The sequence below is a fragment of the Manis javanica genome, chromosome 15, assembly GCF_040802235.1.
Source record: "Manis javanica isolate MJ-LG chromosome 15, MJ_LKY, whole genome shotgun sequence".
Lineage (NCBI taxonomy): Eukaryota > Metazoa > Chordata > Mammalia > Pholidota > Manidae > Manis > Manis javanica.
In genome coordinates this window covers 70878140-70903779 of record NC_133170.1, presented here as the reverse complement: position 1 = coordinate 70903779, position 25640 = coordinate 70878140, and the positions used below count along the sequence as shown (strand labels likewise).

General features: G+C 50.8%; 1 protein-coding gene across 3 annotated transcripts; it reads left to right on the top strand.

Annotated features, from left to right (window-relative positions):
• Window positions 1-1808: 1808 nt before the first annotated feature.
• On the top strand, window positions 1809-25640 carry SLC8B1 (solute carrier family 8 member B1). Of its 3 annotated transcripts, none has more exons than XM_073223566.1 (17): window positions 1809-1978; window positions 2360-2508; window positions 3658-3893; window positions 9034-9133; window positions 9273-9325; window positions 9472-9530; window positions 9674-9778; window positions 9859-10026; window positions 10971-11078; window positions 13334-13393; window positions 13658-13788; window positions 15451-15592; window positions 18292-18413; window positions 19949-20102; window positions 20858-20938; window positions 22363-22427; window positions 24524-25640. In XM_073223566.1, the coding sequence occupies exons 4-17, from the start codon at window positions 9056-9058 to the stop codon at window positions 24719-24721; spliced, it is 1524 nt and encodes a 507-aa protein (XP_073079667.1). In that variant the 5' UTR covers window positions 1809-1978; window positions 2360-2508; window positions 3658-3893; window positions 9034-9055; the 3' UTR covers window positions 24722-25640. The 3 variants fall into 3 exon arrangements, with proteins under 3 accessions (XP_073079667.1, XP_073079666.1, XP_073079668.1); XM_073223565.1 differs by having other exon boundaries at window positions 9034-9186; XM_073223567.1 differs by lacking the exons at window positions 1809-1978; window positions 2360-2508; window positions 3658-3893 and adding an exon at window positions 3929-4349.

Genomic DNA, 25640 nt, shown 5'->3' with positions numbered 1-25640 from the left:
TGACCACAGTCCTATGAGTGCCTATAGAACCTATCATCATCCTCATTTTTCAGTTGAGAAAACAGCCTCAAAAACATGCAAAGACTTGTCCAGGGTCAAATAGCTAGCAAATGGCAGAGCTGGGATTTGAACCTGGATCTCAGTGGCTTCTGAGGCTGCACCTGTCAAAACGGCCTTTCCCAGACCCAGAAATGGGTCCCAACACTGGTCAAAGTCCACCAGAGCACGGGTGAACCAGAAGCTGTGTCCCAGGCCCAGCTGTCGCCCCTCTCTCTCCCACTGTTTATTCTCCTCCCTTGAATCTTCCAGGTATCTCAACACACACTCATGCTCCCCCCACTGTCTCCATCCCACCCCAGTCCCTGGGAGACAAGGAAGTAGTGATCTGCCTGCCCCATTGACCTAGGAATGTGACATGGAGTTCTCACTGTGGCTGGGCCCCTGAGGACCAGAGTCAGGGCCCCTCAGGGAAGAACTTTGGCTTCAAACTCAGCAGTTCTGGAGCTACTTCCCCAAGCAGTGGTGAGCAGCTGACCCCAAAGTGGGCTCAGTCATTCCCCAACACAGACATTAGCTGTGGGCGCCCCTGTTCTGGCCACCAAGATGTGGGGATGAGCTAGGCCTGCACCCTGCAGTGGGAGGCTCCCAGCCTGCAGGGAACAGGCATGTGCGGTGTTACAGTATAGGATTAATGGAATAATATGCGCAATGACGCCTTCCAGCCAGGGAGTACTGATTCAGCTCCAGGCATGGGGTCTGAGGCTTTAGACACAGAGCTGTGTTTCATCTTGCAAGGACTTCATGTGGTAAGTACTATTATCATTCCCATTTTACAGAGAAGGAAACTGAGGCTCAGAGAGTGTGTCTACCAAAGGTCACACAGAAACCTGATGCTCTGAGATTCCAAACATTTCGTGTTCTGGACTACAGTGTCATGCATCCCAGAGCGGGGAACTAAGGGGTGCTCTCTCTGAAGGTAAGGAACGTGGTTTGGTGAGAGAGGATGGAGGTTGTTCAGTGGGAGTTGCAGGGAGAAGCGTGGAAGATCACCCAAATGCGGTGGCATTTGAGCTGGCCTGGCCCATGAATAAGAGTTGGTCAGCTGGCAAAGGGAAGGGTGGGGGCCGCAGAAGGAGCAGAGGTTTGCCCATGTGTCAGCAGCAGGATGCTCTGAGAATGGGGAGCTGTTGTGGGGCCAGAGAGGCAGGAGGTGGAAGTGGGGGTTAGAGAAGAGGTAGGAAAGCTGCGCTGGGGCTGAACGGTGAGGGGTCTGGGACGCGGGGCTCCGCAGGGCGCAGGTGATGGGGAAGCAGAGCGGACTCTGACAGAGGGTCGTGTGTCCACTGTCAGGGGCTGGGGTCGGGTGTGGGAACGCTTGTCCCAGCCTCGTCCCCACCCCACCCCACCCCACCCCAGCAGAAGAAAAGACAGAGAGGACCAGAATTTCCCCAGGGGGTTGGGAAACTGGGGAGGTGGACTATCTCCGTAAGGGCGAGGAGATCACCAACTCTCCGGTCTCGACCGATTTGCCATCTTCTTTTAAAAGTGATGCTAGTACTGGGAAATGGGGAACCCGCAGGAGGTCCGGCATTTCAGGCAGGTCAGCCGGAATATTCCTGGGTGAGCGGTTCCCCGCCAGACCTTGACCTTGATCACAGGGGCATTTTGAACCCCCCTCGCACACTCCTCCCTCGGGTATAAAAACCACTGGCTTCACCAAGTGACTGTCCCTCTCCAGCCACTTACCTCCACGGAGCCTGTGCCTTTAAGGTCAGGGGCGGGGCGAGCCTTTGGGGTGTGTCCCCGGGGCGGGGCCGAGCGGGTCGAGCCGGGGCTGAGCAGAAGAATCCGGACGCTGCAGCGGGCGGGGCGCCCCCCCCAGGCCAGGAGCGTACGGGCGGCCTCGTGGGGGCTGGGAAGACTGCGAGGCCTGGCGGGGTCGAGGTTTGCTGTTTGCTGGTCCGAGGCCCAGCCAGAGGTAAGAGGAGCCGCCCACCAAGACGCCCCCAGACAACCGGGCACTCGAAGTTCAACAGTTCAACTGTCAGCCGCGGTCCGATTGGGAAACAACATATTGACTTGCCCGGGGACTCGCATCTAGAAAGTGTAGCCGCAAAAATACTTGCAGCCCCAGTTTCCTGTCCCCTCCACTTCCTATCAGGACTGCAGTTCTGGGAGTCTGAGCGCCTGGCCCGGGACAGGCGCGTGGGAGGCGCTCCATAAATGCTCCCTTGTGTATGAGTTGGAGAAATCGACGGCTGCTAGAGAGCAGACGCGCCCTGATGCTTAAGTGGGGAACACCAGGGGCGCGAGCCCTTATTGTATGCTCCGACGAGCCTCATTTGTCTCCATTTTACAGATGAGGAATCAGCGGCTCAGAGAGGTGAAGTGACTTCCTCAAGGCTGCACAGCTCGTTCGTAAGTGGATGAGAGTGAATTGGAAACCTGGAGTGTCCGGTTCCAAGGAGGTGCGGAGTTCGGGAGAACAGAAGAGGCAAGAGTCAACAGGTGAGGGAGGTGCTGGGAGCCCCCTCCACTCCTGGGTTCCTCCTCCCTCCTCCTCCCACTCTGGGCCTCCTGTCCCTCTCCTGTCAGGACCTTGAGACCCGTCTCTGCAAAGAATTACAAAGAAAAAAAAAGAAAAAAGTAAGAAAGAAACCACCACGTTGCTTTCTGGACTTTGTTTATCTTGATGGCATAAATAAAACATACTCATCTATAGCAAGTGGAAGAACAAAGAAGGAAATGAGTGTGCCAGGGCTTTTATTTCCCCAGTTTAATTTCTTTGAAGAAAAATGAGGCTAATTTTGCCCTGGTGTTGAGGGAAAAGGCAGATGCTAAACGTAGCTCTGCAGCTAACGGGCTGTGGTGTGATTTTGAGCAATTCACTTCCCTTTGGGCCTCAATTTCCCCATCAGAGGAGCTGTTGGCTTCTGGACCTCTTTGCCTTATGATGAGGGCACGCCCTCTGAGCCCAGCTCCCTCCTCTCAAAGGGATGGGGACAATAACATCTCCAAACCTGTCTTGAGGACTAGATGAGGGAGGCGGTGGCCGGGACTGAGGTGACAGGCCTGGCCGTGTGCCCCAGCTGGCTCATCTGTAAAATGGGAACAGCCGGGTGTGGGGATTAAATGAAGTCATCTGTGCTAAGTGCTTGGCTCGCTGTAAGACTGAGAACAGCACTGCTTAGTAGTCCCAGACTGGTGGCCTAGACACCAAGTTCTCCCCCAGAAGTAGATTTTCCTTGTTTTAAGGCCCCACACTGCCCACTTCTTCCTATATTTGTCCCCCGCAGTGGGGTCCTGGAGGCAGAATCTCCTGTAGTCTTAGGATATTCCCTTCTAGCCCTGATACTCTGGCCTCAGGCTGGCGCACTAAGGGGATAGGAGGCTGGGAGGGGTAAGTTGGGGGTCTAGGTTTCCATGGTGACAGTATTGGGGGCTTAGGAAGAAGGGGGCATGTCTAATCTGCATGCCAAATGAGGGGGGCACTGGTCCCTCCAAAGAACCTCCATCCAGAACATGGCTTTCTACATGGACTTTCCTTTGATGGGGGAGGAGAGCTGGCAGTTTCCCAGCTGAAAAAGTTTTCAGTCCCCTCCTGCAGGGTCCTGGGGTCTTCAGTGACACTGTCCCTCCTCTCACCCCACCCTGCAGGCCACAGGAGCTGCCAGCTGTTTGGAAGCGAAACACTGCTGAAGGGGAAGCAAAGCCAGGGCCAGGCCCTGTGGGGGCCGCCAGCCAGCGGGTCCCTGAATCTGCGCTAGGTGCTCAGTTCCCTCTGCATGCTGCCGATGGTGGAGACAGTGTCCGGGGCCAGGGGCCCTTTTCCATGGGCCCTCATTAGCCCCCAGTTTTCAGCCGCAGGTGTGAACCAGACCCCCATGGTAGATGTGAGTATCCAGGCATGAAGCTGGCATCAGGTAGGGGCGTATTCATCCAGTCAACAACAAATATTTATTAAGCATCTGCTATGTGTCAGGCACTGAACTGAACCCTAGGATATACCAGGGAATAATACTGACAAAACTCCCTGCCTCATGGAGCTAAGTTTCCCTGGAAGACAGATAAAGTAGACATGTACATTTTAGGTGGTAAGATGCTAAGTGCGCCCTGCAAATAATAGGATGAAGTGATATTGGGGAGTGGGAACTGTGAGGGGGAGAGTGTATTTCCAAGCATTTCAGATTGGGTAGTCACAGATGGCTTCTGCGAGGTGGTGACCTTTGAGCCAAGGTCATCCTGAATGGAGAGAGGAAACCACTTACTCAGACACCTAGAGGAAGAGCATTCCCGACAGAAGGAACATGTTCCTGGAGCAGTGAGGAGGCCAGAATGGCTGGAACAAGGTGAGTGGTGGGGAGAGAGCTGAGGGTGGAGAGGAAGTGGTGGCCTCCACCACCACTTACATAAGGCCTTATAGGCTGAAGGTAGGAGGTGAGATCTGCTTACAACAGCAGGGAGCCAGTGGAGGGTTTCAAGCAGAGGGATGTCAAAATCTGATTTATTTCTTCAAAGGATCTCTCTGTCTTTGGGAAGAATGGATTAAGAGGGGTAAGGGTGATGGCCAGGAGGCTTCTGCAGCCATGCAGGCGAGTGATGGTGGCTGTGGGAGACAGGAAAGAAGTGTGGGGTCTGAGGTAAATGTTGGAGGCACAAGTGGGATATGGATTAGATGGAGGGGTGTGGTGGTGGGAAAAAGAAGAGTCAAGGATGGCTCCTGATTTCTGGCTTTTAGCAACTGGGGGGATGGTGGTGCTATTGACTAAGATGCATGGATGGAGGAGCAATAGGGACAGTTGGGTGAGAGGCAGAAAGTCCTCCCAAAGCAGGGAGGGTACAGACCATTGAGACATGCCACAGGAACTTGCATCATTGCATTCCAGTGTCTGGAAGGGGAGGAGTGGTCACAGCGGGTCCTCAGTGAAAGATGGCAGGCCAGGCTCAAGAGGGCCCCCCCTGGAGTCCCCTCCAGCTGCAGGGGCCCGGAGTTCTCGTCATTCCTGGGAGAATGGAACAACAAGCTCCTCTCTTCTTGAACCAAATGGCTAAGAGGATTTAGTGCCTGTACCAACTTTAGGGAGCTGCAAAGTGCCTTCATGCCCACCCTCCAAGGCAGGCAGACAGGTAGTTACACCCATTTTACAGATGGGAAAGTGTTTTGTGTGGTTATAAAATTGACTGTTGCCCCTTGGGGATACTTCTTGCAGGCAGGAAAACTGGGGTTATCTTTGGCTCATGCCTGATAATTGTTCCAAGTTACTGAGTGCTTCGGCCAGCACTGTGCCAAACTCACCAGATCTTCCCCATTCCTCCTGAGATGAGTGTGCTTATCTCTGTGCTATAAATGAGGATGCTGAGCTCAGGGAGGGGAACTTGGTCAGAGCCAAGAAAGAGCCAAATGTGTTACTGGGTGTCCGTCGTGACTCAGGGAAGAGCATGAGAGGGCAAGGGGCAGACTGGAAAGTCACTCGCTGGAGACTCAGAGCAGTGCCACCCTAACTGGGCTGCATCATGGCAGGGAGCTGGGCCGGGTTCTCCTGGGCCTCGGAGAGGGCTGACCAGCTTGGGTGGGGGTGGGCTGGCTGCAGAGGAAGGTGATTCTGGAGGCCAGATCCGGGGGGCCCGCCTTCCTGGCTCCCTCTGCCATCAGGGAGATGGAGGCAAGCTCGGATGGGGGCATCTCCCTGCATCCTCCCTGGCTGAGCCTGAGGATGGGGAGAGGAGGGAGGCTGCCCCTGCCCAGTTGAGCTGTTGCCCCAGGAGCTTCCACTGGTCACTGCCAAGCAGAGCCAAGTTTGAAACTACGCAGGAGTGGTGGGCTCTGTGCCCTCGGGCAAGTCACTGTACCACTGTGCTGTGGTTTTTTCACCTGTGAGGTAGAAGCAATTGTACCAATCTCCTAGGTCTGTCCTGAAGACTGAGTGAGTGAGGTAGTGCCCAGTACAGTGTGTGGTGAAACAGTTATGAGGACCTATTGTGTGTTGGACACTGTGCCGGTCTGGTGGGAGAGGCAAACATTAAGTAAGTCTGTGATCTTACAAGTAACTGGGGATTTCAAAAATGGTCAGTACTTTGGAGAAGACCTGAAGTGATGACAACTCATAACGAGGGGAACTGCCCTAGGCTGTGGTAATCAGGGAAGGCTTCCTGGACAAAGCATCGTGGGAACTAAGAATTGGAGGATGAATCTGGATTGTTAACTGCAGAAAAGGAGGGAGGGTTGTGGCAGTCAGAGGAACAGCACATGAACCAGGAACAGAGGGCTCAGGGTTGCATCCACAGACAGCTGTTGAGGAAGGGGTGGGGAGATGGCCAGAGGGCTCAGAGACAAGAAATTGTACCTCCAGTTTGGTGTTGGTAGGAGTTCAGAGAGGGCTTGTGGTGGGAGTGGAGCCATGCTCTGACAAAGCTTTTTAGAAAAATTATGGTTAAGTTTACATCACACTTCACTATCGTAACCATTTTTAAGTTGCACAGTTCAGTAACATTAAGTCCATTCACATTATTGTGCAACCGTCACCGACATCCAGCTCTGGAGCGTGTTCATCTTGCAAAACCAAAACTCTACCCATTAAACACCTCCCCATTTCCACCTCCCCTAGCCACTGGCAAACCACCTTCTGCTTTCTGTCTCTGAGTTTGAGGACTCCAGTTACCTCATACAAATAGAATTACACAGTATTTGGCTTTTTGTGACTTAGTGTAAGCTCTTAAGGTTCATCCATGTTGTAGCCTGTGTCAGAATTTTCTTTCTTTTTAAGGCTGAATAATATTCGATTGTATGTGCACGCCACATTTTGTTTATCTCTTCACTCACTGATGGACACTTGGGGTGCTTCTAAACCTTTTAGCTGTTGCAAATAGTGCTGCTATGAACTAGCTGTGCAAATATCTCTTTGGGATCTGGGTTTCAATTGCTTTTTGTATATACCCTGAGGTGGATTGCTGGATCATATGATAATTCGATTTTTACCCCCCGTTTCATTGAAATAGAACTGACATACAGCAATGTGTAAGTTTAAGGTATACAGCATAATGATTTAGGTATACATCATAATACGTTGTTACATGATGACCTCAGTACATTTAGTTAGCACCCATCACCTCATATAGTCATTAGCTCTAGTCATCGTGTTACATCCCTAGTGCTGGTAATTCTCTTTCTAATTTTGGGGTAACTGTCATGCTGATTTCCCCTGTAGCTACACCCACTTTATATTCCCAGCAGCAGTACACAAGGGTTCCAATTTCTCCCCATCACCAACACTTGTCATTTTCTGGTTTTATTTGTTTGTTTTACATAAGAGCCACGCTAATGGATGTGAGGTGGTATTAACAAAACTTTCAAACAAAAGTTTTGAGAAGGGTGGCCTTTTAGGCAGAGGGCATTGCCAAAGCAAATGAATGACCTGACAAAGGGCTAGGGTCCATTACGTAAAGAGCATCTACAAGTCAATATGAAGGAGCAAATATTCTAGTTGAAAAACCTGGCAGTTTAAAGAAGGAATACAACCCTTAACATATGAAAAGAACACTTCACAAGTGATCAGGGACTTGCAGTTTAACAACATGGAGATTCCTACCACCTTGGCCTGAAGCAGACTTGGAGCAGCCAGCATCTGTACAGGTGCAGAACAACTCGTTTCCCACTGCTGGTGGGAGTGTGTATGAATAGAGCTTTGGGAGGGTGTTTTAGCAAAATCCATCCGATGTTTAAGATATTTATCCCTCTGCAATAGGCACTGTCAGGGCCCTGCCCATAATTCTTTGGACCCTACCATTTTGGTGGGTTTCTGTTGCCTTCTACTTGCCAACATCTTTTTCCAGAATCCCCTATAAGCATGGTAGGCAAGAAGTGCTGGGGAACTAGCCCCTCTCTCTCCAGTCCCCCCTGCGTGATGACTGATAGAAGTTGGTGTATAAACACCCCAGCTCCCAGGCCCCTGGGATTACTAGCCCAAGGTGGGAGCTGCCTCAGCCCAGCCTTCATTGGTTGCTTTCCCTTCCCTGTCCTACTTTCCCCATTTCAATGCTCTTATTCAGTTCACCTCCCAAATATATGCTTGCTTATAAATCACTGTCTCAGAGTTACTTCTGGAGGGTCTCAGGCTAGGAAATGCTCTGACTCAGCACTTTCAGTTCTAGAATTCTCTCTGACAAAATACTCTCACATGTGCTCAGAGAGTCTCAGAGTCATATGCAAGGAAGTTCACCGTCGGTAATAATGACAAATTGGACACCACCAAATGCCTACCAGTAGGGAACTAGGAGACCATCCTAGTATGAAATTATGAAATACTATGCTGCTACTCTGTAGCGGGGTGGAGTGTGGTGGCTAAGGAGAGGGTTCTGAAGCCTCAAACTGCCTGGGTTCTAACCCTGCCTCCACCACTGGGTAGACCTTGGAACATTGCCTTGGTCTCCTTATCTGTATAATGGGTGTGATAATACTACCTACCTCACAAAATTGTGCATATAAGTCGAGATGCATTTTAAGCTCCTAGCACTGTGCCTGGCATATAGAAATCATTCAGAATGTTTGACTTTTATCATCCTCTTCATCATTATTATGTGATCCATATATTAATATATGGCATACATGTGAAGTGGTAAAAGCAAATTGCAGAAAGAAGAGATCTGGGACTTGTTTTGTAAAATGAAACAAACTATGATAGGGTGTGTATACACATTAATTGAACTGAGAAATGTCTGTAAGGATATGCTTCAAACTGATCATAGTGGGATTTGGGAAGAGAGATGGGATTATGGAGGGCAGGGATGACAAGGGGGAGTTTAGAAATCTTTATATATTGTTGTGTGTGTTTTTTTAAACAAACATGTATTCATGAATTACTTGTGTTAATTTCAAACACAAGTTTATTTAAAAAAATTAAAGTGTGCAGTTGGCATCTGGAGGGTATGGGGGCTTAGAGGCCAGGCTGAAGGAGGTAATCTGCAGCTACTAGGTGGGCCTGGTGCAGCCACCCTTGGGATGCTGAGCCCTGACGTGTCCCTCCCTCCTTCCTGCAGTGTCGTGATGTGTGTGGCCTGAATGTCTCGGACCGCTGTGCCTTCATCAGGACCAACCCTGACTGCCGCAGCGAAGGGGGCTACCTGGACTACCTTGAAGGCATCTTCTGCCACTTCCACCCCAGCCTCCTCCCTCTGGCTATCACCCTCTATGTAGGCCCTGCCCTGGGGAGCTGGGGAGAGGGGCTGGTGGCCTAGGCTGCCCTTCATGCTCCCTTTCCCCTCTGGCCCCCACCCAGGCTCTCTGGCTGCTTTACCTGTTTCTGATTCTGGGAGTCACTGCGGAGAAGTTGTGAGTTTGGCCTCGGGCTCAGATCCAGGTTATAGATGGGAAAGTGGAGTCCCAGGGGGTTGACATTCGGTTGTCCCTGGGTTTTGGGAAGGAGTGGAGTAAGGGCCACTCACCCTGGAAACATTCACTTTTCTTTTTCTCCATAGTTTCTGCCCTAACTTGTCAGCCATTTCCACCATGCTCAAGCTTTCCCACAATGTGGCAGTATCCTTTGGTCCAGGTCCTGCACCCTGGAGTGGGAGGGCAGTTAGAAGGGTGGCCAGGAGACAGGGTGGCAGCTCCTGGCCCAGAAAAGGTCTGGGCAGGTGGGGACCCCTGCACTGAACCCCCTTGACATGCTCCCCCATGGCGTCACCTTCCTGGCCTTTGGGAATGGTGCACCTGATATCTTCAGCGCTCTGGTGGCTTTCTCGGACCCACGCACAGCTGGCCTGGCCTTTGGGGCCCTGTTTGGTATGAGCAGCCCCAGTTGGAGGGGGCGGGGCAGCAGGTGGGAGCGCAGGGCTGGCTGAGCACCGTGTCCTCACCTCCAGGTGCGGGCGTGCTGGTTACCACTGTGGTGGCCGGTGGCATCTCCATCCTGCGCCCCTTCACGGCTGCCTCCAGGCCCTTCCTCAGAGACATTGTTTTCTACATGGTGGCCGTGTATCTGACCTTCACCGCGCTCTACCTTGGCAGGGTCACGCTGGCATGGGCCTTGGGTGAGCAGGCACAGTGCTGGGGTGGGGTCGTCTCAGGGCTGATGTGTGGGAGGCACAGGGGGACAGGAAGGGGTGGCCAGCAGGGCACAGAGTTACTTTTGGTTCCAAGTGACAGAAATCCACAAGTTGGCTTGAGCACAAAGGGGAACGTGGTTCAGATAACCAAAGGCGGCAGGGAGAAGCCTGGGACAACGGGCAGGATTTTCACAACTTCAAATTTTAACGAGCAGTGCAGCTGGGATGCTGACTGTGGCCACCAGGGTCCCAGCAGCATACACATTCCATTCAGGTGGTTCGAGTGACATGGACTGGGGGACAATTTATAGAGGGTTAAGGAAACCAACAAGGGACATGAAGATGCAGACACCCAGGAAACAGTGGGAGCCCCTTTAGGGGCCGGGAATGGCTGGAACCTGGTAAAGGCTGGAGGCCCAAACCTGGTGCCACCCAGCCTTGGCGAAAGTCATGGAGGTATCAGGCCCTCCCAGAGACAGGGCACCATGGCAGGGAGGGAAGGGGAATAAGTACCCCAGACTCTCTTTCCTGCTGCTTTCTGATTGGCTGTCAGGACTCCCATTGGCCAAACCCAGTGCAGCCAGGGCTTGGGGGATGCATTGTGCAGGGCTCAGCCTCCCAGGGCATAGAGCAGGACACCGACCCTTAGCACTTGAATCCAGTCCTAGAGGCCACTGTCTGTGCTAAGCATTACCTCCTTGGTAACCGGATTTGGAGTGGGGGCTGGCAAGGAAAGCAGGGTAGGAGCTCCAGGAACTGGCCAACTACCTACTGGTACTGGGCTGGCTAACAGTCTCCACCAACAGGCGCCAGCAATAGAACTGGTAGCCCTGGGCCTTGTGGCCCTGTATAAACACATAAAATTTCCTGAGTACTTACTAGCTGGTAGACAGATAGAACTTGGTGACAGCATGCACCCTTTTCTTCAGGTTACCTAGGCTTGTACGTGTTCTATGTTGCCACTGTGGTTCTCTGCACCTGGATCTACCGATGGCAGCGGAGGAGATCCCTGGTCTACTCCATGCCAGGTACTCCAGGTAAGTGTCTGAATTGCGCCCCCAAGAGGGCCTGCGGAGTTGGAACCCTCTGTGCCCTTCACTGCTGCCTTAAGTCTCTGGAGGCCTTTGCCATTGCTCGTCTCCTCTTCGTACTTTCTACTCATTCTCCCAAGGCCACACCTCGTGCTTTTGCTTGTGCTGGTGATGCCTCCTCATCCCTTGCTTGTCCAAGTTCATTCATTTCTCTTCCTCCGTGCTGTTGCCAGGGCAACGTCTGTCTAAGAGCTGACACTGCTTACATCCAACCATCCCAACTACCCTCAGAGTCAAATCCAAACGTTTCCATAGACACCAATACACGCACACACATACCAAACACATACACGACACCCATGTAGATACACACACATACACAAATACCTATACATATATACCATTCACATACTCAAACACAAAAACAACACATAACTCAAATACATATACCACACACATGCAAGTCCACGCACACACTAACACGAAATACATACAAAACACATACCTACATAAATATATATACACATATACCGTGTATACACAGGTACATGCATAACATACAACACATACATACAAAACACACCCACATATCTATGAATGCATGTACGCATATACATGAATACACAGACACAACACATATATACACAAATAAAGACACAGCACATACACAAATACACAACATGCACACACACATATAGTTTACTGAGTACTTACTAGCTGTTAGGCCATGTATCATTTTACTCCTTTCTCTCCCTAAGACTGTAAGGTAAGGACTATTTATTATCCCCTACAGACCAAGGGAGGTTAAATCCTTGCTGGGCCAGAGAGGGGCAGAGCCAGGACTGGAACCCTGGTCCCCCAGACCGCAAAGGCCATCCCCCTACCTACTGAGCCAGAAGTCACAGCTGGGAACCTAAGGATCAACCTAATGTGTGGAAGTGTTGTATTTTGGTGTGTGTGACCAGTGTACTCTTAAAACTTAGGCCAATATTTAAAATGAAAAGATTGGATATAAAACTCCTACATTTTGGCTTCTCTTACAACATGTGAAGGTCTGGCCCCGCTCTCCCTCCCTTCCTGGCACAATGGCTGGAGCTGAATGGGGCTTGCCCCTTAGGACAAGGCATGGTGCTCTAATTTCCCCAGTCCCCACCACTCTGTCATCACCCCTCACATCCCCCACACCCCACCACATGGAGGTGGGTCGGTTGCAGACCTGATTATGTGGAAAACTAGACTTCATCCACCCAGCCCATTTCACTTGGTCCCAGTCTTGGGTCCCTTCAGCATTTGAGCCTGAGAACCTTACACTTGATTATTTGCCATTTGTGCTGCGCCTCGACTTTCTTCTCCAGAGTCATTTCATACCCCAAACTCCAGGCCTGGCTATGTGGAGCCACCGCACATCTTTCTCTGGGCCTTTGCATGTGCTGTTCCTGCTCCCTGATATGCCCTTCTGAAAACCTGAAGGACACAGCATGGAGGGAGCTCAACAAAGAGCCCAGGTGTCCTTCAGGCTGGCACCGCTTCCTGACTCGCCCCAGCAGAGCCTTTATCTCTCCATTCTGTTGTTAGTTTGCTTACATGTATGTCTTTTGGACTCTGGGCTTCCAGAGGGCAGGACTGTGCCTCATTTCCCTGGTACAGGTACCAGCAACAACCCCTATAGGAAGTCTGCCATGATTTTTCCCCTCCTCCCCTTTGTCAACTGAGCCTTCAAAGTTCAGCAGATATCACCCCTGTGCCATCTTCTAGACACCTCTAGTGCATCAGGCTGGAACAAAAGGGGAAAGAAGCCTGGAGAGGGGGTTCAGTGTCTCACAGATGCAGAATGAGGGCTGGCACTGACTCCTAACCTGAGGAAGGTCAGTTTCCTTTAGGCCCCTCTTTACTCGGCTCAGGCCTGTAAGCATTCCAGAAGACTCTCAAGAAAACTTTCAGACTGGAAAAGAAAAATATGATGGGTTCCAAATTCTGAAAAATACAAAATTGAAATCAGTAAATGTCTAATTACATCTTCAAATGCCCTTATTAAATTTAGCATTATAGTTGCATTGTTACATTTGAAAACATTTTGTAAATGAGACTTTCCCACTTGGGAAGAACTCTTGAGCATGGTGATTGCTGAGAAATACAAAATACTAAAGGCCCGGACACTTGATACCTGAAGACCCCTGTCCCAGAGGTGCCCTGCCCTGGCACAGAGTGGGCAGGGTGTGGGCCCCTCGCTGGCTCGTGTGAGACACCCCTCTCTCCTACAGAAGTGCTCTCAGATTCCGAGGAGGATCCGATATCTTCTAATACTAACAGCTACGACTACAGTGAGTCCAGGGCCCTGTGCCCAGCTAGGGTGCAGGTGAATAGGTGGGGAGATGGGGCCCTCTAGGCCCCAGGAATGAGGCTGCAAACCAGCCCCCTTCTCACAGCACTAGGGCTGAGCTGTGGGCCAACCTAACCTGCCCCCTGCTGGGCCCTAGGCTCTTCCTTCTTCCCAAGGCTTCGGGGGACTGGTGGGAGGGCAGAGGGTTTCCTTGGAGCTGAGCCAGCCATGACCCCCCCGCCCTGTCCCTCTGTTATACACCCAGGTGAAGAGTACCGGCCACTGATCTTCTACCAGGAGACCACAGCTCACATCCTGGTCCAGGCCCTCAACCCCCTGGATTATAGGAAGTGGAGGAACAAGTCAGCATACTGGAAGGCCCTCAAGGTGTTCAAGGTAGGAGGCGGGGCCCCAGAACCAGGCTCACGGCGTTGTGACAGCAGCAGGCCCAGGACACTGGCCACTCAGCCTTGTCTACTCAGTGAGGAGGGCCGGGGTCTGCTGGGATTCTCTCAGAATAGATGACTTGATGGGGAAGCTGAGTCATAGAGCCTGGCTGATGGCCTGGCCTGGGACTCTGCCTTGCCCCATGGAAGAGGGAGAGCATCTGATCACAGACAGAGAGAGAGAGGAGGGGACCTGTTCTGATTGGGTGAGGGCGAGGGCCTGAACTGGGGTGAGGCTGTAGGTCAAGGTGAGTTCAAATGAAACCAAGGTTGGGTTTTTCTGGTCACTTGCTTCTTCCCTGGGCCAAATGCCTTCTGAGGTCTAGACCTGAGCAGGGGTACCCAGTCTTGTTTACATGAGGCACAGATAGGTGCCTTCCACTACCCAGACCAAAAAAGTCAGAGTCTCACCTCACTGCCCTTATCTCCTCCTGCAGACAACCTAGAGACCTCCACTTTGTATACATTGTAGGCTTCCTTAGTCCTGTGGGGCAAATAATGAGCTACATTTGCACCCCAGAGTGGCTCTGGCTGCATCGTGACCTTGGGCAAGTCACTTCACTGCTCTGAGCCTTGGTTTCCTCCTATAAAATGGGGATAGTGATAGAACCTTCCTTCTAGAGTGGTTGTATCAGTAAGCTGTTGCTGCAGCAATGCTATGTAACAAACAATCCCAAAAGCTCATTGACTTATGATCTCACAGTAATAGTATTTTTTCTCGTTCAAGGGTCTGGGGCTGTCTTGGGTGACTCTACTTCAGGCCATGGTTGGAAGTTCTGGTCTGCCTCGTGTTCATTCTGGGGGCAGTGGGTAGCCAGGGGTGTGTTTTCTTCTTGGCAGAAGAGGCCAAGGCAAACTTCACAAGCCTTTTAAGCCTTGATTCATATCATGTTCACCAGCAGCCCATTGGCTAACACTAGTCACATGGCCAAGTTCAACATCAGTGGGATAGGGAAATATATTCTACAGACTTGACAAAATGTATGGGTGTTTGTTTGATTCTGTTACAGGAAGAGATTGAGGAATTAGGAACAATATTCAGCCTACCGCAGTGGTTGTGACAATTTAATAAACTAGTATGTGAATGGCTAGCTATGGTGCTTAGCATATAGTGAGCACTCCATAAATGTCATTACTATTTAATTATTGGCTAAAAACAAGGTGTGGAGTCGGGGCTGGCCCTGTATCCCAGCTTCATATACCACTCTGTGACTTTGGAGAAATTCCTTAACTTCTCTGAGCTTCATTGGGAAGGTAGAAAAACAATAGTTCTATTCATTAGGGAATGAGGGGCTGTGGTAGGCTGAATAACAGCCCCCAAAGATGACCCCTTGGGCTCCCTTCCAGAAGGTGCCCAGCCCTGCCGACAGCTTGATCTCAGGGCTCTGTCTTCCAGAACCGCAAGGGAATACATTTGTGCTGTTTGAAGGCCCTCTGCTTGTGGCAGTGTGGCACAGCAGCAGTAGGGGACTAATCCAGGCGCTTAGCCCAGGCCTGCACACAGTTGGGGCTGCAGCCACTACAGCCACAGTCTTGAGTCACTGAGCTCAGGGTGCTCTCACCAAGGCGCAGGCCTTCTGGCAACCCCTTCCCACCTTTGCACACTTAACAGCTGCCTGTGGAGTTCCTGCTGCTTCTCACTGTCCCCGTCGTGGACCCTGACAAGGATGATGGGAACTGGAAACGGCCCCTCAACTGCCTGCACCTCGTGATCAGCCCCCTGATGTTGGTCCTGACCTTGCAGTCAGGGGCCTGTGAGTATCTCCTCCCCCCAGCCATCCCACCTTCCTCTTCCCCATATTCCAGAGTTTTCTATTTAACCACGTTGGGGCACTGGGCCAGCAGCAGAATCCTGGACATACAGCAGGCACTCAATATGTGCTTGAGCTGTAAGGGATACTAGTTGGTCCAATCCTGCAGGTCCAGGTGGAGGCTGCAAACTGGTGGCCCATGAACCAAGCCCAGCCCTTCAGCTTGTTTGCTTTCATTAAAAAATTTGGAGATTTCACATCAATTATCCAGGTTTGAGCTTCTCAAGAAGATCTGGGCTGTATTCCTGAATTGGCTGGAGCTGAGAAGGGTGCCCCCGGATGGGTACCTGCTGTCCAAATCATCACAGACCCCTCCATTGCCCGCTGGTGACCTGACTAGGGTCCTTCCCCGTCTCTGTGACCCGGCTGGGGAATTTGAGTATTCTCCGTCTGCCCCAGGCTGTCCTTCTCTTTTCTTATCTGCTCTGGCTAAAGAAATGCCCAGTCTTGTTAGGCAGCTTCTAATTCCTGCTGCTCAGGTTTCTTCTGTTGTCTAACTTCAGTATCTCGTGCTGTGCTCCTCTCCCTGTCATCTGGGCTCTTCCCTCTTAACCCAGAGGCATTACCTGGAGGTGGAGGTAGGGCTTTGGCGGCAAATGCTGCTGGGTGTGGCAGCATTTTTTGCTGTAACAGTGTCAGCATGAATCAGCGGCCAAATTCCCTGTGAGTTCCCTCCGCACCCTGATTTACGGGGGAGACACAGGCATGGAGGGGAGGCGAGAGAGTCTGTCAGGGACAGTGTGACCCCTGAGCTGAGAAGGGAGCCCCCTAGGGGTGCCAGCTCTCTGGTTCGTCTGCCGTCCCTCCGCTGTTGAGCTGGCAAACCCTGCCTGTCTGTCCCCGGCAAGCCCAGGGACTTGCTTTCACACTCTTTGTGGCTTCTTAAAAGGGTGGTTCTCAAGCATCAATCACCCAGGAATCATCTTGATTTCTTCCCATTCTACACTATTACATTTGATATTTTTCTTAAATCAACTGTTTTTAAACTTAATTTATTGGGTAGGGAAAAACTGTGTCACCTGCATCAATAGGAAACTGGTGTCATCTCCAATAAATTTAAGGTGTCTGCAAAAATAAATACAGTAAAAGTAAAGCATCTGAGCCAGGAGCCTTTGTTAAACTGGATGTTTAGCAGGTGTCAGAGATGTTACAGATCTGTTAGCACCAGAGGAGACCGTCTCCTCACCATGAGAACTGAAGGAGTCCCTTTCCTGAGATGCGCTTCGGTGGTACTAGAGTCTTGTCCACTTGCCCCAGCACCATCTGGGGGTAGCAGGTCCACACTGGGGAAGACTGGTTCAGGCTAAAGTATCTGTGACCCCCTTCTGGGCTGAGAACTGTAGAGGATAACTCTGACCGGGAACTCGACTCTGCCCGAGGGGATGTTGTGATTTGAGGGGGTATCATGTCAGCGGACAAAACCTCACAATCTCAGAGCCAACTTCCAGCCTCCTCCCTCTCCAGGCCATCTTTCTAGAGTGCCACTTTTCACAGGTTGTAGTCATTCCTCCACTCTGAGGCCTCCCGTGGCTCCCTAGTACCTCTTGGGAAAAGTCCAGAGACCCCTGCTACCATTTGAACCAGCCCTCTCTCTGCTCTTACTGCCATGAACCTGCCTGGTTCCTTCCCACCCAACTCTCCCCTCTTCCCATGCAGCCCTGCACCCCTCTCTGCTTATGACATCTCACATCCACAATGCCCCAAGAAGCTCTTCCTGACCACCCCACCCCAGCCACCCCCTAAAATTCCTCTAGTGCAGCCTTAGCAAATACTGAGAAAGGGCCTTTCACCCAAGTGTCAGAAAGCTGGCATTATCCATGAACATAATGTTCTGTCAAAACTACCTCCTGAAAGTCACCCACTATGATTGTGTACATGACTTTGTGTAACCCCATCATGTAATTCTTATGCCCACTGATGTTTGAGAGTCAGTGAGCAAGCCTAAAGGAAGAATAAGAGGAAAGCCTCAATGCATGTATCTGGTGGTCAAACCATCCAGTGCCTTTAAGACATGTACCAACTCCCTAGTGGTGAAAAAGATGGTGTGGAGAGAATACTAGAGTGTTTTGCCTGTCTGCAGGATTTTCTCCCGTTGGAGCCTCTGGAGTCTTCATAACTTGTTAATGCATTGGTTTGTAGAGTAGACTTATCAAGAGAGCAGGTGCTGGGTTCTGGAATCAGTGGTAAGGTTTGGTTTGACTGGACAGTTCATCTAGTGGTATACTGCCCATCGATTGGTAATGCCTGACTGGAGGGGGCTGCCTTAAAGCTCAGCTGGACAGAAGCATTATGGTTGATTAGTGATGTCTGCCATGGGCACGGGATAGGATAACCAAGGTGAGTAGTGTTAGCCATTTCCATCCCAGTCCCACAACAAAAGGCTGGGATTCTGTTGTTCACATGTCTGTTTTGTCCCGTGTTACTATCTTGAGGGCAGGGACTGTGACTAATATCTCTGCATCCCTAAGGTACCTGGGACAGGACTAGGCACATAAGACGTATTTACCTTATCAAATAATCAAGTGAAAGTGGGCTTATCCTTAGGTCTTCCTGCTGCCAAATGCCTTCTGGGGAGGCCTCCAGGAGGAGGTGCCAAGCTGAAGCTGTGGAGAGTACCAGCTCCCTTTCTCATGTCTCTACAGATGGCATCTACGAGATAGGGGGCCTCTTTCCTGTCTGGGCTGTGGTGGTGATCGCAGGCACTGCCTTGGCAGCAGTGACCTTTTTTGCCACATCCAACAACAAGCCACCGAGGCTTCACTGGGTAAGAATCCTGGGCTCTCCAAGGTAGGAGAGGGGACACAAAGGTCTCCAGCACGTGACCTGTGCACGCCTCCTAGGAAGTTAGGCCAGTAACTACTTTCCACAATGTTGAGTGTTTAAAGCCATTTTTGAGGGGTTTGTACCTGGTCACGGTCTTTTTTTTTTTTTTTTTTTTTGGTAACAGCTTTATTTTATTGAGCTGTAATTCACACACCATACAGTTCACCCATTCAAAGTATACAATTCAGTGGGTTTTATTATATTCACAGAGTTGTACAACCATCACCACAATTTTAGGGCATGTCATCACCCCAAAAAGAAACCCTGTACCAGTAGCAGTCACTCCCCATGTCCCCTCTTCCTCACCCCCAGCCACTGCCAGTCTGCTTTCTGTGTCTATGGATTTGCCTTTTCTGGACTTTTCATATAAATGTGATGAAACTACTAATATGGCTTCTTTCACTTTGCGTCATATTTTCCAGGTCCCTCTATCTTGTAGCAGGTGTAAGTCACTCCTTTTCATGGCTGAATAATATCCTACTGTATGGATACAACACATTTTGTTTATCCAGTCATTGTTTGGTGGCTATTCGGGTTGTTTCCACTTTTTGCTTATTATGAATAATGCTGCTATGAACATTTGTGTACAAATTTTTGCCTGAAAATACGTTTTCCTGTCTCTTGGGTAATATTCTAGGAGTGAAACTGAGGTGTCAGATGTTAACTGTAGAATGGCCTTTTTGAGGAGTTGCCAGACCCTCTCCTACTACGTTCATGAGGCAGCACCTGGCTTTCTAGCACGCGCTCCAGTGGACAACTGGTCTGGCCTTGTGGGTGTCTTTCCATTCCCTCCCCTCTGCACAATCTCTAGGCAGTTTGTCCAGACACTTTCCTTAAAAAGTCACTTAAAATTTTAATTTCTCACTATTTGTTGATTTTTAAAAATTGTAGTTTTTAGTTTCAGAAACTCTGAATGGATGTAACAACCCCAAGGGGGGTGGATTTTCAGCAAATTGATGATTTAGAGGAAAGGTTTTCTACCAGTGCTTCTTATCATCTTTGAAGTACTGACACATGCTCCAACATGGATGCGTCTGGAAAACATGCTGCTTCGTGAAAGAGGCCAGTCCCAGAGGACCACGGACTGGATGAGGCCATTTATATGACATGTCTGGAACAGGAGAATCCATAGAGACAGGAAGTAGAGTTGTGGTTGCCAGGGCTAGAAGGAAGGTTGGGTGGGGTGGGGAGTGACCACTAATGTGTGTGGGGTTTCTTTTCGTAGTGATGGGGTGGCCTTTGGTCCATAGACTGGAAAGCTGATCAAAGTCATGATGAATGCTTTCTTGGCAAAACAGTCATTGAGCTCACATTTTATCAGCATTTACTGCATGCCAGGCACTTGCCTCTGCTCATTTATGCTCATGACAACCTCACGAGTAGATACTGTTATTGTCCCATTTTACAGATGAGGAGCTGAGGCTGTGTCCCTATTGGGGGCCAGCCTTGGTCCCATCAGCACCATTCTTTCCCCAGATCTTTGCCTTCCTGGGCTTCCTGACCAGCGCTCTGTGGATCAACACAGCCGCCACAGAGGTGGTGAACATCTTGCGGTCCCTGGGCGTGGTCTTCCAGCTGAGCAACACAGTGCTGGGGCTCACGCTGCTGGCCTGGGGGAACAGCATTGGAGGTGAATCGGGGCTGGATGAGGTTCTGAGATGAGCACAGTTGCTCCCCCCAGCCAGAACGGCATGTAGGCAGGGGCATCGAGGGCATCTGCCTTCACCATGTGCTCAGTGCTCACTGAAATTTTAGCATGACCATCATTGGGTATCAGAGTGAGATGGCCTGGAGTGCAGTTGTGCCAGGAGACTCTGTAGAAGCCCCAGCCTCTTCCCCACTCTCATGTGTGGACACATGGCTCCACATAGTTCAGGCAGGACATGGAGCCCATTGCAGCCAGCCATGCTGAATGTGTACATAATTGTGCAAGCATTTACACATACAGACATATATATACCCATCTCTATGTACAGCCGCCAGGTAGGGTTGACCAGGTTGTACACTGCACAAGAACATCCCAACAAGGGGTTGGGAACTAAAATCTAGCTCTCCTTCCACTCACCTTTTTGAGGTACCTTTTTCTAATTTGTACAAAGTTGCCATATTGCTAGCTGCAGACAGATTTGGGTGAAAAATAGGTGGTGGCATGTCATACCCACAAAGTTTTACCTGGTAGGAAAGAATGGGTTAGGAGGAATTCAGGAAGGAATCGTGTCTTATGGGATGCTGTGGCCATAACAACCAGCCAGCTAGTGTAGAGCCCAGATGGGCATTCATCAGTTTGCTGACTGAATGACTGTGGGTATAAATGAAGGAGCAAATAACCAAGGAGGGCCAGGGGAAGCCACTCACCACTCAAGGCCTTCTCTTGTTTCCAAGCAGATGTCTTCTCAGATTTCATGCTGGCCCGCCAGGGCTACCCACGGATGGCATTCTCAGCCTGTTTCGGTGGCATCATCTTGAGTATCCTTTGTGGGTGCCTCCTCACAGTGCTGTTGGCACGGGCTCTGGGGTCCATCAGTGTGCTCCATGCACCTGTCAGGATTGGCTCTTGCTGTAACACCTGGAGCAGGTGATGCAGCTGCTTGAGCCTCAGCTTCTGCATCTGTAACATGGGGCGACTGAGTGGACTGGCCTCATGAGGTTGTTGTAGGATGAATGAGATGACAGAAATGCCTGGTACCTGGTAAGCACCCAGTGGATGGCAGATCTTATTCGTGTCAGGGCTACCTGACTATCATGTGAATATCAGCACATGGCAGATATTCAAGTGGTGGACAGTGTCGGTGTTACCATTATATACCAAAAGTTCGCCCACACGTGAACTTAGTGTGTCCTATGACAAACCCTCTTCCTGTTGCCTATGGATGTCATGGTCTATAAATGTCAGGGGCCAGCAGAGAGCAAATTAGACTTTAGGGGCCTTAGGGATCTCTATGTAACTACCCAACTCTGCTGTTGTGGTGTGAAAACAGCCATAGGCAATACACAGACCAAAGGGTGTGGCTTTGTTCCTGTAAAACTTTATTTATAAAAGCAGGTGGTGGGCCACATTGGCCTGCTGGCTGTAATTTGCCAGCCACTGGTCTGTATAGAATAGACACAGACAGGCAGCCTGGAGCTGGGAAAACAGAAGAGCTTCAAGACCGGACAGTGGGGTCCAGTTCACATGTGCCAGAGGTGTGATCTCAGGGCTTTGCACATGGCTTACTCTCTCTCAAGCTCAGCGATCTCTGTGAATTCAGAACGGGTGGGGGTGGTGACTGACGATGAGGTAGGGCATCCAGGACAGCGCTCAGCACACGGCAGATATTCAAGTGGTGGACAGTGTCGGCTGTGAAATGAAGTCATATTGTTTAAAGCACTGGGAGGGCCGTTTTCCCCAGCGTTCGCAACGGAAGGGCCAGCGGGATGAGCCGAGTGCGGGCAGCCGGCTGGTGTTAGGTTGGAACTGGTGGGGGCCATGTGGGCCCTCCATGGCCCATTGTACCCACTGAGACCTGCTCTTGGCTTTGGGCTCTTGTCTCTCCTGATGCCCCAGGATGGGGTGGGATGGAAGGAGCCCACCTGGAGCAGTGTCCCCTGAAGAACCCCTAGAGATGGCCTTGACCTGTGCTTCATACTAGTCCCCCAAGGACCCATGGGTGGCCACCTCACCATCCTCCCCAACTACTCTGTCTTACCAGGTACCACACATCTGTCGCCTCCTTCAGTTCCTACAGATCGAATACAAAATGAACACTAGACACTTGCCTTCTTAAAAGCGTTAAAACTGGACAGGATCTCTTCAGATAGGGTGTTTTGGGGCGTGGGGTGTAGTTCATAAAACTGGCGGGCTGTGTGGTCATACGGGATAGTTCTGGCAAACTTCCTGAGCTGGGTTGCAGATGTCCTGGTGGGAGTGGGCCTGGGCTGCCTTCTGCAGATCTCCAGGGGCCACCCGGAGGTGAAGGTGAGTGGCTGGACACTTCTGCAAGGGGCCTCCTTGTAATGCTGTCATCATCCTCTGGCCCCCTGGGTGGGAGACTGTTCACCTCTCAGCAGTTCACACTTCCTTGGGAGAGGACTTGTCTGAATTTCTAACAAGTCTGATCTGTAGAATATTTTTAAGATATTTAGAAAAAATGTGTTCCAAGTTCACAGAGTAATTAAGATGTAGTTTCAGGGGAAGAGGAAGGCAGGCCCTGGATTTGGATCCCGGTCTCTCGATACATAACTTTGAGCGAGTTAGGACATCTCTGGGCCTGTTTCCTCACCTGTGAAGTGTAGTTGATGATACCCCTCCTTCCCCAACACACACACACACCCCACCCCCTTCCTGGATCAGCACACATGAGGTAACTGCCAGGCCCAACCCCGTATCCCAATGCTGCCCATAAAGGACAGACTGGATGAGGGAGAATAAAGACACCATCTGTTGAAGACAGCCTCAGAGGTGGGAGGCTAACAGAGTTGGAGAAGGGTCTGAAACACATGGAGCAGAGGTTCTTACACTTCAGAGGTGCCCAAGGATTTCCTGGGGTGCATGAGACCTGACCCCAATGTTCAGGGGTGGGGCCTGGAACTCCACATTTTAAATAACCTCCCTGAGGACTTGAAAGTAGGACCCTTGAGAAACTGTTCTTACAAGGTCAAAAACTCCCAGCTCTCAGCCAGGCCAGGGAGGTACCAAATATTTGCGTGATTCAGGTGGGCCTCATGATTTTCTAGAAAAGAAGTTTTCTAGAGATTTCCTAGAGAAGAAATCATGATTCCTAGGTGATTTTAAAACATTGCACGTGCCCCATGCAAGGCAGGTTCCACCCACGGGCTGCACATGGGCCTTCCACATCCTGGCTGATCCTGGCTCTATTCTGGAGTTGAATTTAGAGACAGGGCAAGGTAAAGCTTAAGGTGGGAGGGGCAGGCAGCATAGGGGATGCTTTAAAGCTCCCCATGTGCAAGCACTTGGGGTTTGTGAGGCCGAGATGGTGTTATTAATGGGAACGAGGTCACCCACCTTTCTCCAAAAGGCATCTGGGTCTTTTGAATAGACTCTTGTGGCTGCCTTGTAATTAGCTGGCAGCAGGGCCAGCTTTTGACGCTGCCACACCCATAAGCAAATAGCTACTGACTGCTGGAAAGTTTGCTCTTCTAAAAGGTAAGCACCCTCTGCAAATTTTGTTTATACTCTTCATGGGTTTAATAGGTTCCTTTCTTACTGATTGTCAGGCAGTTCCAGATAATGAGTCTTTAGGGACCCTGAGAGGCCTCTTTCTTTCTCTCTTGCTCCTTGTGGAGTGTGTGTCTGCATTCCACTGCCTTTATGCTGAGTTTAGGAAATTCTGCTGTTAACTGTGTGAGATAAGACCAAAGGCATCATGGAAGCGCTGTCCATGGAGAACAGTTGTGTGAAAAACACAGGCTGCTCTTAAACACTTACCTATTGTACGATCCCACTTCTTGCTTCGGAATTGATGTACAGCTCTGTGTGTGTGTGTGTGTGTGTGTACCCACATGCACCGGTGAACCTACATGTCACTGTATGTACGGCAGGAGAAGGGACTGGTTAAGAGCTCAGACCTCGATTTGAGCTCCGTCGCTTCCTAGTCACTCAAATCCCTCATCTGTGGATTGGTGGTAATGCTCCCTTTGCAGGTGGCCGGGAAGAAGAAAGACTATGGTGTGTGTAAAACCCTTAGCACAGTGCCTAGTGTGAAGTCTCTGGAGATGATGATGGGGCAGTGCTGAGTCTGGAAGGCAGAGAAGTGAGGAGGAGACAGTTTCACTTCCCTTGGCTCTTCTGTGTTGTTTTCAACAGCTGCACGTGATGAACAGATATTAGATATATATGTATATATAAAACAGTGTATGAGCTTCGCCGGGCTGCCATAGCAAATTACCATGAACTTAAGTGGCTCAAAACATTGAACTTCAAGGTGGTGCGTGCCATCCCATGGGGCGGGCCCCACAGCTGTGAGCCGACTGGCCCCTCGTGAGGGACCCTCGCACACTTCGACTGTTGGTGCTGTAACCATCCTCTTTCCCCTTGTCCTCCCCGCCTGCCAGCTAGAGCCAGACGGACTGTTGGTGTGGGTCTTGGCCGGCGCCCTCGGCCTCAGCCTCGTCTGTTCCCTGGTCTCCGTCCCACTGCAGTGCTTCCAGCTGAACAAAGTCTATGGCTGCTGCCTGCTCCTCTTCTATTTGAACTTCCTGGTTGTGGCCCTGCTCACTGAATTTGGGGTGATTCGTTTGAAAAGTGAGTGAAGCCGTGTGTTGGGGTGCGCCTAGTGGTCAGGGACGTCACTGCAGGAGTTGAGATGGAAGAAGGAAGACGGAAGGCTTTCTGCAGGGCCTGCAGGGCACACCTGGCGGGGAGGGCGGCGGCTGTGTTTAAGTCCCCCATCACTGCTGTGTGCATGAAGAAGAGTTAAGCCTTGCTTTGGGACTTGGAGACTGGGCTTGCTGTGGACAGTTCGAGACAGAAGGTTGAGACTTTCTTGGATGGTCTCTGGAGCCCCTCAAAGGTTGGGGTTTGGGGTGAAGGGGATGTCTGGCTGCCTTCCAAGCTGGTGTTGGAAGGCCACCCCTCACCCATGTTCAGGCCCATCCCTGTAATTGTCACCTGCTGCCTTCCTGCATCTTCTCCTCAGGGCTCAAACGGCTGCAAAACCTGGTGTAGGGAGTCAGGGTGCCTCGGACCCAGCGGACAGAGCACCTGTGTGCTGTGGGCCTCCGGCCAGGGTGGGCTAAGCTGTAGAGCTGTACCATCTGACGAATAGAATGTGAGACATTCAAAAACTTTAATTTTCTAGTCATCATGTTAATAAAGTCAAAAGAAACGGGTGAAATTAATGGTAATATATTTCATGCAACCCAGTGGCTCCAAAACATCAGCACGTGGCGCTGACCTGGTTAGTGGCTGCCATCCTGGATGGCACAGCCCTAGACTCCACCTCTGTGCCCTGGACCCTGGGTTTCCCCAGCTGCAAAACAAGTCAGTTTCTGTCTGCGTCTACCTCGGGGGAGCCCAGGGATGGGGTCCCAATGCCTGCAAGCTCTGGGGAGGACAGCATAAGCACTCCCATCACCTTCTGCTGTAGCCAGGGACCTGCCTTTACAAAAGGCAGCTCTTCTGTGTGCCCGATCACCTTATGCTGGCAGTAAAGCGATTCAATTCCCTTTT

Excerpts from the sequence above, each read along its gene's own strand:
- SLC8B1 (XM_073223565.1), top strand. The coding sequence starts at position 3,786 with ATGCTGCCGATGGTGGAGACAGTGTCCGGGGCCAGGGGCCCTTTTCCA. Across the intron at positions 20,939-22,362 it reads TTTCGGTGGCATCATCTTGA|ATGTCCTGGTGGGAGTGGGC; the intron begins GTATCCTTTGTG and ends GCTGGGTTGCAG. Across the intron at positions 22,428-24,523 it reads GGGGCCACCCGGAGGTGAAG|CTAGAGCCAGACGGACTGTT; the intron begins GTGAGTGGCTGG and ends CCCGCCTGCCAG.